This window comes from Nesoenas mayeri (genome assembly GCF_963082525.1).
Source record: "Nesoenas mayeri genome assembly, chromosome: 2".
In the NCBI taxonomy this organism is placed as follows: domain Eukaryota; kingdom Metazoa; phylum Chordata; class Aves; order Columbiformes; family Columbidae; genus Nesoenas; species Nesoenas mayeri.
Genome location: NC_137543.1, coordinates 161,043,101 through 161,055,283, shown reverse-complemented (window position 1 = coordinate 161,055,283; position 12,183 = coordinate 161,043,101). Strand labels below are relative to the sequence as shown.

Below are 12,183 nucleotides of genomic sequence, written 5' to 3'. Positions count from 1 at the left end.
CTTGTCCAATGTGTCATATTAAAGGGTGATCGGCTTACACACGCTCCCGTATGGATTCCTTAAGCTTTGTAACGCTGTGGCTATATATAAAGCCTTACGCTGGAAACTGAAGTACACAGACAGCTGCGATAGTAGCAAGCGTTTCACATTCCCAGTGTGCTGACGGTCTGGAAGCAAGGAAGACCTACAAGCCCTGCTTGGAGAAAGTTTCTCTACTAGGGGCTCAGGGACAGATATATTTGTAAATATATATATACAGAAAAGAAGGATTGGGGGAAAAAAAAGAGCAGTTACTGTTCACCATGGGTTTGCCTTTTGATCAAGTGGAAGAATTACGTCTCTACCAGCAAACTCTTCTCCAGGATGGACTCAAAGACATGTTGGACCACAATAAGTTTCTGGACTGCGTCTTAAAAGTCAAAGGGAAGGAGTTTCCCTGCCATCGGCTGGTGCTGGCAGCTTGCAGCCCGTATTTTCGAGCGATGTTCCTCTCCGACATGGAAGAGAGCAAGAAGAGGGAGATCAGTTTGGAAGATGTTGATCCAGATGTCATGGGTAAGATCCTCCATTATATCTACACTTCCGAGCTGGAGATCACAGAGCAGAATGTGCAGGACATCTTCTCCGTGGCCAACATGTTCCAGATCCCCTCCATCTTCACCGTCTGCGTGTCCTTCTTGCAGAAGCGGCTCTGCCTCAGCAACTGCTTGGCCATCTTCAGGCTGGGCTTGATGCTCGACTGTGCCCGGCTGGCCGTGGCAGCTCGGGATTTCATTTGCGATCGCTTTGCGCTGCTGTCTCGGGACGAGGAGTTCTACCAGCTTTCAGCCGATGAGCTTATTGCGATCATCTCCAACGACTCCCTCAACATCGAGAAAGAGGAGACTGTCTTTGAAGTGGTGATGAAGTGGGTGGGGACCAAGGACCAGGAAAGCCGGCAAAAGGCCTTGCCGGTCATCTTTGAAAGCATCCGCTTCCGCCTCATGCCCAATGACTACATCAAGGACCACGTGGAGAAGCACGCCATGGTGAAATCCAGCCCAGAGCTGCTCAAGAAACTCCAGATGGTGAAGGATGCCCAGAAAGGTAAATTCACTGTGGTGAAGAAGAAGAAAATGAAGAAAAGCAATGAAAAGCAAGTGAAAGATAATGTTGTCAACGGAGTAGTAGATGAGGAAGAAGATACAGAGGAGGATGCTCTCCCAGGGATCTTAAATGACACAATGCGCTTTGGGATGTTCCTCCAAGACCTTATTTTCATGGTGAGCGACAGTGGAGCAGTGGCCTATGATCCCACTGCCAATGAATGCTATTTTGCCTCCCTGTCCACTCAAATCCCAAAGAACCATGTCAGTTTGGTGACCAAGGAGAATCAGATCTTCATTGTCGGTGGACTGTACTACAATGAGGACAACAAAGAGGATCCCATGAGTTCCTACTTCCTACAGGTACTATCTCATGTTTCTTTTCTTTCTTTGACCACTTTGGAGCATCACTGGTCTTTAGCTGCCCTGTGATGCCAGTAATATACATTGTCATGTGATGTTAAAAAAAGAGTTGTAAAATAAGGTGAAACATCAGAGTTGTTTTACTAGAGATTCTTTTCCCAATATTTTTAAGGCAGATCCCACTGAAGGGTGGGTCTAGTCATTGAGGAAGAAGGCTTGAAGGAGTAGGTAATAGGAATAACCCTTCTTGAGCTAAATCAAGAATAGGAGAGCACGTTAAATAGTGTATTGTGTCCAGCTCTGGCTGCCATAGGACACACTAACTGGAAGGGTAGTTGGCATCACGTCTGTGCTCAGCTTTGCATCTTTTGTGTTCTCTGGTAACAAACCCCTCAGCAAAACCCAAGGGTGACTTTCCAGGTGCTGAGAAAGGGAGAAGCAGCAGCTACAGCCACAGAGCAGAGACTCCAAGGACACAGGGTATGCCCCTACCTACCAATATGTGCCCCATTTCCAGTGCTGGTTTTGTCCCTGGAGGTGTGCTAGGTCCATTTCAGAGTTTCTGGCCATTTCTGTCATGTGCAGGAGAAACCATGGTGTGATGTCTTTTGGGAAACCTCCCCAAGAAAAGCGGCAGTTCTAACTCAACAGTAACCAAAGCCGTGATGAAATCAAGCTGTGCCCAGGCAATCTGAGCCCTGGCCTGGGCTGTAACCCAAGAGCACCTTCTCTGTAGACAGCTAACTCAAGGCATCTACCATTCCTGCTGATCCTGTAGTAATCCTCTGTCCTTCCTCCATACCCAGAAATCCTTTTGTTCTTCTCTCATGGCTTACATATCTTCTGGGAGGAAACAGTAAGATGTCTAGGCAGAAAGGAGAAAGTAAGGGTAGTTCCAAAGCCAAGAGATACAGCGTTGATCTCTCCATTGCCTCATTGTATGGGTAGATCTGTACATCTGCATTGTGTGCAAGGACCGTGCTTGTCCTCACTTAGGAAGGACCAGGCTTTGCACCCTATGCAGCCCACACAAAGCCTGGGAAATGAGAAGATCTTAATAAGAAACTGAAGCCTTAGAAAGCAGGATGGAGGGGGAAGGCATTTGGAGAGCTGGGGGGAATGCTGTTTGAGACATAACCCTTGGCACTGGGTAACAGATGACAACAGCGGGCACGGTCAGCTCCATCACTTGCCTGCACAGAGCAGGTAGACAGGCTACTTTGTATTAGGAAAAAATTATTCATGGAAAGGGTTGTTGGGCATTGGAACAGGCTGCCCAGGGCAGTGCTGGAGTCACCATCCCTGGAGGGGTTTAAAAGGCGCATAGACAATGTTCTTAGGGATGTGGTTTAGTGCTAGAGGTAGGTTATGGTTGGACTCAATGATCCTGAGGGTCTCTCCAACTGAAATGATTCTATGATTCTATTCAGCCAAAAACTATGCCTAAAGTTCAATGTTCCACCAGCCTGGTTGCTGGTGGAGCATCAGTGAAGGTCCACCATGTTCTGGGCTGTTTCAGTATGACTGCAGCAAGCAGGTCAAGGAAAATTGTGTTTTTCCTTTGACCATACACTTGTGAGACCATGTCTAGATACTGTGTCCATTTCGAGGCTCCCCAGTACAAGGCAGGCATTGAGGTACTGGAATGAGTCTAGCAGAGGCCAGTAAGATGGTTTAGGGCTGAAGAATGGGAGATACAAGGAGAAGCTGAGCTTGGTCTAGTGAGTGTGAAGAAGCGGAAGGAAAGATCTCACTGGTGTCTTCAGGTCTCTAACAGGAGGGGCCACAGAAGAGGGATCCAGACTCTTCTTGGATTTGCACAAAGGTGGGTCAAGAAGCAATAGCCATGAGTTACAGTAAAGGACATTTCAGTTAGTTTTGAGGAAAACCTTCTTAGTGGAGTTGTTGGAGTACTGGAGCCGGGGTCCAGAGAAGTCACAAAACCTTCATCCTTGGAGATGTTCAATATTTGACTGCACAAAGCCCTGGGCACCTGCTGGAACTCCAAAGCTGCACCTGTTGTGCGTTGTGGGGGCTGGATGAAAGACCTCTGGTGATCCCTTCAACCTAAAGAACTCTGTGATTCTAAGCTGCAATCAGCAATATTTCTATATTCAGCTCCCACTTTGCCTTTGGCTCAGTGCCAAATGCCTTGAGCATCATGTGGCCATTTTTAGCTCATTCCCCATGAGCAGAAGACAGTGGTCCCTCCCCAGCTCCCTGTGGCACTTGTGCATGGGAGGTGCAGACAAGGCCCAGGGATGGAAGTTGCCATCAGTTTTCTAAGGAGTAATTTATTGCTATGAGTGCCATAGCTCAGATTTCTGTATGAGTAAGAGTCTTCAGAGCCTTTTTTTCAGCTGAGGCTTCATACAGATGTAGACAGGCAGCTGCATGATGGACCGTTGAATCACTATGTCAGTGCAGCAGCATGCTATAGAATCATAGAAAGGTTTGGGTTGGAAGGGACCTTCAAAGCTCACCCAGTGCCACCCTCATCATGAGCAGGGACATCTTCACCAGCTCAGGTTGCTCAGAGCCCCGTCCAGCCTGGCCTGGGATGTCTCCAGGGATGGTTCATCCACCACCTCTCTGGACAACCTGGGCCAGGCTCTCACCACCCTCAGTGTCAAAAATTTCTTCCTCCTGTCTGACCTGAATCTCCCTCCTTTGATTTAAAACCATCACCCCTTGTCCTATCGCAACGGGCCCTGCTCAAAAGTCTGTCCCCATTTTGTACTGTCTGACTCTGTTTCTGACCTCCCTGATGTCACATTTCTCCTGCTGAAGTGAGGAGAGTTAGGTCAGGGATAGTTTAGACTTAAGGACAGGCACCAAAATATAAGAATGCTGATAAATCCCAGAGGCCTTGCAAATTTTGTCAGGAACAAAACGACTCCATTGACATTTTGGATGGAAAAGGGTATAATTTATTTGTCACTTCTCAGATTTATGAGTTGAAAACAATGCTGAATCCATCAAGATGCAGGAACTATCCTGGTGACTGAACCATTCGGGCTTGCACTATAAATAACACATATGTGGACCACAGCTTACAAAGAGACAATAAACACAGGCACCCAGCTGAGGGCGAGTCTTTGGAGGGAACCCAACATGCTGAAGCTCTTTGGCCTGAGCCCATGGCCAACAGTGCTTCAGGCGATGATGCATCACAGCTTCATCTTGCAGAGTCCCACCAAACTGGCTGCAAGATGTCACTCCAGACTTAACCCATTAAGTCCCTCCTCTGCTGCCAAGCTACACTAAAAATTTTTGCCCCAGTTTACAGTTCCCACCAAGCCATGGTGCCTAGAGAGCCCTCAGTCTCAGAACATTTCACATCTTTTCTGGTAGGATATGAGGTAATACCTTGATCTACAGATGTCTAAGGATTTGGCCATCTGATCTAGTAGTTGTATGGATCATTTTCCCCATCTGTCAGATGGGTCTGGCACAGAAAGAAGAACTCTGGGCTTGGCAGCACCGTCCCAATTGTGTTGTACCATATTGGGTAGATGGGTATTGTGTAAATAGCCTTTGGGTGGATAGACACACACATTTCATCTAATGAACTCTCACACACACTGAGGTGATATGGGACAACATCAGTATCTTGAGAAGGGTCACAGTGACTGATCATTTGCCAGAAAGAAGAAGAATTGTTGGGAGAAGAAGGGGCTCAGGAGAGTGAGCTGTGTAGCCAACATTGCCAACACCATGCTGTTAACTGGCAGAGAGGGAAAATATCAGGATGAAATACTGTGATGTGCTACAGCTCAAGAGTTTCAGGCAAAATCTCTAAGACTGAAATGCTTCAGCTCCTCCAGGCCCAGGAACTATCAGTTAAAAGTCTAACACAGGACTCTCTCATCCAAAGATGACCCAGCTTGTTCCAAATCAAGGCTTTGGTGCACAGAGTGGAACATGTTCCTGCTGGTGCATCTCTGTTCTTATGCCTTACCATAAAACGTACCTCATACGATATATTATATGGATTTGTACTAAGGTCCCCCATTGTGCACCAGATGGCCAGGCACAGGCAGGGACTGACATTGCAGAAAGGGCCTACTGAGGTCACCAAGATGAACCTAGGAATGGACTTTGCCCTCAGCCTCTTATACTGGCCCAGGCTGGCCAGAGAGGTGGTGGATGAACCATCCCTGGAGACATCCCAGGCCAGGCTGGACGGGGCTCTGAGCAACCTGAGCTGGTGAAGATGTGCCTGCTCATGGTAGTGGTTGGAATGAATGAGCTTTAAAGGTCCCTTCCACCCAAACTATTCAGTGGTTCTTTGATTCTCTGGGCCCTGGTTTTCACAAAGCAAACGGGCTGGGTGTGCACGCACTAATGACCATGTGTTTCCTTTCAGTATGACCATCTGGACGCAGACTGGCTGGGGATGCCCCCCCTGCCATCTCCTCGCTGCCTCTTTGGCCTGGGAGAGGCAGAAAACTCCATTTTTGTGGTCGGAGGGAAAGAACTGAAAGAAGGAGAAAAGACCTTAGATTCGGTCCTGTGCTACGACCGGCTGTAAGTGCTCGTGTGTGGGGTGGGAGATGGTTTTACAGGAGAAGGTGAAGCAGCTGTCATGCAAAATGACTCCAGCTCTCCAGGGACCCAAAGGTTTTGCAGACAGGGCTTGAACTCTGCATCAAGATGGTGGGACCACTGGGATTGTCTCAAGCTGTACCCTGGGGCTCGGAGCTGCCTCTCTCCAACTGCTTCGTTTATTGTAATTGAACCTCCAGGAGATGGAAGCCATAATGGGGCTATCACATTATCAGGGATCAAATGTAGCAGATGCTCACATGCGAACAGCACTGAGGACCATGGGGAGTCTTTCCTTCTGCTCTTGCCCATCAGTTTGGAGGTTTGGCAGCTTTCACTGTGGTCTCACCAGGAGTGTCTTTGGACAGGAAAGTTTATTTTGAAAGCATTCAGATGTGGCACTGAGTGGCCCAGTCTGAGAGATGTCAGGTTTAATACACGACTACTTGAACACAATGGACTCCGATCTATGTTATGTCATGAGCTTTATTAAAAGGCACCATCCCATTCTTGTCTCAGGAGGCAGAAACATCCGAAGACTGCTCCTCTCTGCCCCAAAGAGGCAGAACAGTGGGCGTTAACAAGTCTTAGCCTGGTCTATAATTAGAAGTGTGTGCTTCAAAGTCTGCTTTACAGGCAGAGATTTTAAAGCAGTTCCATTCCCAGAGGATGGGGCATTTATCTGGCCCTGCAGACTGTGTCTGCCCCCGCTAAGTGCTCAGGGGGTGCTTTGAATACCAGTTTGAAGCTGGTAGAGATGTGCTGAGCACCACTTCTATTTCTAATATTATTTAGGTTCAATCTTCAACTATTAGAAGCCTGGAGAGGAAAAACTGCTCATCTATGTGATCAAATATTTGCCCAGAGTGGCTGGGCAATTAGGAAGCACCCAGAACCCAGGCATCTCAGTTCTTAGGTAGGATAAAGTGCAGGTCTGGGTGGCTACAACCTACATGTATGAAAACTGAGGATGAGTCTAAGCTACATGGACATGAAGAGACACATCTTGAGAAATTGGGCAGCCCTATTTGGGTGTCAGATTGGGGTTTTCATAGCCTTATAGCTACATCCTCTGCTCAGTTGCCCTGGAGCTGGCTCAGAGCCTTCAACACACCCTCGTACTACAAAATGTGGACATATCCACTGTGGGTCCTTTCTGAGTGTCGACCAACCATTGCATCTCAAAGTGGAAGACGATGGCCTAAAAAATGAATTTGTTCTCAGGATCTTGCACTGCTAAGTCATGTTAGTTTTAATTTTTGTACATAATGCAGGAATCTCTGTCTTGTCTGTGTTCAGCTGGTAATGCTTATAAATGAGGTGAGGTCCTGGGAGAAGGGGAGCTGGATATGCACAAAGCCCCAAATTGGAGGATTCTGCAGATAAGAATGAACGTTAATGTAAACATCCTGCGTATTTTGTTTTCTCCTTTTTTAGGATCACAAAATGTACTGATTGAGCACTATCTCATTGGAAACCTCATATTTTTGAGACTGTGTGTTCTAATTGTCAGGCTCTGTGTTCACCTCCAGGTCTGGAAATCACTGTGTACTCTGGGCCTCACCCAGAAAGCTTCAAACCCTTTCTCTTCTTATCTTTCCCTGGTCCAGGTCCTTCAAGTGGGGTGAAGCCGATTCCCTTCCCTACTCAGTCTATGGCCACGTGGTGGTATCGCACAAGGACCTCGTCTACGTCATTGGTGGCAAAGGAAGTGACAAGTAAGTCAAAAAGCAAGAGAAATGGAGGGTGCCATCCCCCAAACTAGTGGGAGAACAAAATATGAATTGGTACCTCCCCAACCTGGATGCTATGGCTTAAGGAGGGTTGGATGGGTTGTGAGACATGGATCTTTCCCTCTCAGCTCAGTTGTGTTGCTGCAAACCTTCCCAAGCTCTGAAAAGTCCTATAGGGACATCAAGGAGATGGCACTGTCCTTACAGGAGAGGGAACATATCATCCCCTTTAACTTACAATAGATAAGTATCACACAGATAGGGACAGGTGCTGAAGAGCAAGAAGCTCCTTCACATTGAGGGTCTCTTGTACTGGGCTTGTGGAGCAGCATGGTCCTAGTAGTCAAATCCAGATAGGTATTTGCAATAGGGGTGAAAAACTTCATCAAAGCTGACCCCCATCCTGCCCTCCTGCAGGAGATGGGCTCAGCACAAAACAACCTTTCCTGGGGAGCATTGCAGCAATTTCTTTACAAGCCAGAAATGTGACTCTCTGCAGAGCAAATATGCTGTAATCCAGCAAAGACAGGTCCTGGTCTGAAAGGATTGTGGGCTGCAAAGTGTGAGTGTGCATACATTCACACACCTGATGTTGCTGTCTCTGGGAACTAGGGCATGACTGATATTTCATAGAAACACAGAACAGTTTGGGTTGGAAGGGACTTGCAAAGCTGAACCTGTGCCACCCCTGCCATGAGCAGGGACATCTTCACCAGCTCAGGTTGCTCAGAGCCCCGTCCAGCCTGGCCTGGGATGTCTCCAGGGATGGTTCATCCACCACCTCTCTGGCCAACCTGGGACAGGCTCTCACCACGCTCTTATTTCACAGCGCCAAGTTGGATCAGCAGCGCCAAAACACTGTTTGATGGCTGTGTGCAAGGTCCTGACAGGCAGTTTGCTACACGGACCTGTATCCAGCTGTGTCAACACAGTGTTGAGCTTTTAGGACTCCTATCCAAAGAGGGCACACCAGCAGGGGATGTGTTAAACACACAAGTGATGTCTCCAGATATGGGCATCCTTGGGTGCACACTCAAGCAAAGGCATCCACAGAATCATAGATTCATAGAATCATAGAATCATTTTGGTTGGAAAAGACCCTCAGGATCATTGAGTCCAACCTCTAACACAGCACTGGCACCACCCCATGTCCCTAAGAACCTCATCTCCGCGTCTGTTCAACCCCTCCAGGGATGGTGACTCCACCACTGCCCTGGGCAGCCTGTTCCAATGCCCGACAGCCCTTTCCATGAAGAATTTTTTCCCAATATCCATTCTAAACCTCCCCTGGTGCAACCTGAGGCCATTTCCTCTTGTCCTTTCTGGAGACCCCAAGTTCTTCCCAGCAGACATCCTCAAACTCCTGCAGTACAAAGCTGTCCCTTGGCAGGTGATGGAGGCTTCTTTCTCATCTTTCTCTAGGAAATGCCTGAAGAAGATGTGTGTCTACAACCCATCCAAGTTTGAGTGGAAGGAGCTGGCTCCCATGAAAACTGCTCGGTCCCTGTTCGGAGCCACTGTGCATAAGGATAAAATCTACGTGGCAGCTGGTGTGACTGACTCTGGCTTGACCAACTCGGTGGAAGTCTATGACATTGCCACCAACAAGTATGTATCTGAGCATAGCTTCAGGGCATAGTTACACAAGGAGCAGTTGTATATGTACATTAAGCAACTTCCAACCACTCTAGAGTTTGCTTGCAACTCCTGATACCAGTTCCTCCCAGTTTGTATTCCTCAGACAGGTGGGCAGCACCACTGCATTTAGGCTGTGGATCATCTCAGGCTCACCTTCAAAGCAGTTTCATCAACTGGTACAACCCTCTGTTCCCTGCGGGGCTGTAACTTCATCTTTTCAGTTCACCCAAAGCCATAGACTCTCTGACTTCAGGTGGGCCCTGAAGCTGCAGTCCCACCACTGGGACCTGCTGGTCCATGCCAGGTGTGCTTCAGAGCTCATCTACTCAATGCAAAATGAAGCTGAACTATGATGGTGGTAACAGATATTTCTAATGACAGTCAATGTGTGATCCCACCCCATGTAGACCTACACAAGCTAATCTGTCGCTACCTAATTTAGTTGTTGACTCCTGATTTGAGGCCAGCTTTGGCATGGGCAGGGTGCCCTAACATGTCCCCTCTCTTGACGTGGCAGGTGGGACAGCTTCACTGAGTTCCCGCAGGAGCGCAGCTCGGTCAGCCTGGTGAGCTTGGCTGGGGTGCTCTACCTTCTCGGAGGCTTCGCCACGGTGGAGACGGAGTCGGGAGAGCTGGTGCCAACAGAACTGAACGACGTTTGGAGGTGATGATCTTCCCCAGGGCCATCCAAGGGAGCATGGGAGGGATACTCGTGAGAGCCTCTGAGGGAACAGATAGTTTCTGTCTTTCTTGGTTCCTTCAGTGTGAGATGAACGTTGTTACGCCAGTGCAAGGTCTGTGGGTGAGAAGTTGGCCCTGTGCTGTGCTGGAGGGTATTTTAGGGGATTCAGTGAGCTCTTCCAACCTCATTGAGTAGTGTATCAGGGAAAATCATCTCCCTTAGCTTAGATGCTGCATTGACATGTGCCTGGAGCCATTTCCAGGCATCCCCTTTGGTGTGGAGCAGTATTTGTGCAATGGATGCTCTCCCTGGGAAAAGCCGGTGCTCAGGCTGGAAATCAGATAGTCTTACATGCGAGCAGAGAAGCGGGCAGAAAGCACCTTCTGATGGCTGCTAATGCAGCGTTAGCTGCTCCTGTCCTTCACGTCTGTGGCTCCACAGCACCCTCAGCAGGCACCCACTGGCCTTCACCAAGGATGTTCAATCTTGGTGCCATCAACCCACTTCCCAATGGAAAAATAAATCCTCCCCTGTCAGACCACATGCTGATATCCATGTTCCCCCGCCTGGCACTACGAACTGGAGCACACCAGGTCTCCAAGACCCCATGCAGCTCCTGCAGATACCTTGTGGCCAAATGACATCTGTGGGACATCACACCAGGCACCAGAGCTCCCACCACTATGGACAGCAGCTGAAGCAAGAAAGAGGAGATGCTTTACTCACCATAATTGTCTGTTTGTCTCTCCCCAGGTATGATGAAGAGCAGAAGAAGTGGGAAGGGGTCCTTCGGGAGATCCAGTATGCCTCTGGTGCCACTTTCCTTCCTGTGCGCCTCAACGTTTTGCGTCTGACGAAGATGTAGCAAGGCCTGATTTATTTGTTTTTCCATAGGGGTCTGGGGCAAGGAGGGATGGGGGGAGGTGAGGCCACACAGAGAAGTGGCATCTGGATACTGTGTAGGACATTACATCTGTGATTGGTACCATTTTACTCACTTAAATGGGAAAGAGGGGAAATTAGTCCTACAGGGACTTGAAGATGCTCAGAAGATAAATAGAGAAGGGGTCTGGAGCTTTCAGGGAGCTGGGCTAGAAGCATGGAACAATGAGCTGTTCCAGTCTCAGTAGATAGGACAAAATAGCATAGAATCATTTTGGTTGGAAGAGACCCTCAAGATCATTGAGTCCAACCATTAACCTAACACGAGCACTAAACCATGTCCTCAAGAACCTTATCTACACGTCTTTTAAACACCTTCAGGTATGGTGACTCCACCACTGCCCTGGGCAGCCTGTTCCAATGCCTGACAACCCTTTCCATGATCATACTCTTCTTGTTCCACTTCTTTCCCCGTGATTTTCCCCACCTTTTTGACCGCTGTTGAATCTCCCCAACCACCAGTGGAGGCAGAAAGTGGTTCCCAAGGGACTAAGCTGATGTTCTCCAGGGAAGATGGGGGTCTAGAAAGTATTTCCCCACCCCAGATAGCTGTGAGCAGGGTGCTATAGCCCACCTTGGAGAGGAGAAGGAAGGATCAAAGTGGTACAGGAAAGACATGGGGGGACTTTGATGAGATGTTGGGTGATGAGGGTTGTTGGGATGTGACAGCTAAAAGAAAAGAGCATGTGAGCATGGGCAGCCAAAGCACTTTGGAAGTCGCAATGAAAAGAAAATAGTCTTAGTTCTTTGCCTCCACATTGACTTTGGCCTAAAGAGACACCAGGAGCTGAGGTCTGCAGCAGGAGAAGAGTCATGAAAGTGGTAGGGGAGGAAAGGTGGGAGAGATGGGACAGGGGGACATTCTGCAGCCTTCTGGGCTCCTCATTGCCAATCACAGATACAATGCCCTCACCTATACCTGGACAAGTGGTTTTTTTCAGGGGAAGGTTTTATATTTATGCTGTTTCTCTTATTTTTAATGTTCTGACCTTTTCTTTTTTTAAGAGTATTCTCGTTTACTAAGTACATGGAGATCTCAGATGTATTTGGCTCAGAGAGAGCTTCCTACTGAGGAAAAATGCTTTTTTTTTTTTTTTTTAGTTTATCCATAATGATGTTTTGATAGAAACATGACTGTACTGGCAGCAGGACAAAGATCCGCTGGAGCAAAAATCTCTTGATGCCCACACCA

At 48.1% G+C, this 12,183-nt stretch overlaps 1 protein-coding gene across 1 annotated transcript; it reads left to right on the top strand.

Moving 5' to 3' along the window:
- Nucleotides 1–302: 302 nt before the first annotated feature.
- Nucleotides 303–10,914, top strand: KLHL40 (kelch like family member 40; the record flags this gene model as incomplete). Its single annotated transcript, XM_080339859.1, has 6 exons — nucleotides 303–1,448; nucleotides 5,818–5,978; nucleotides 7,607–7,714; nucleotides 9,152–9,337; nucleotides 9,885–10,031; nucleotides 10,803–10,914. 6 exons carry the CDS (start codon nucleotides 303–305, stop codon nucleotides 10,912–10,914), a joined length of 1,860 nt encoding a protein of 619 aa, XP_080195985.1.
- Between the last annotated feature and the right edge of the window lie 1,269 nt (nucleotides 10,915–12,183).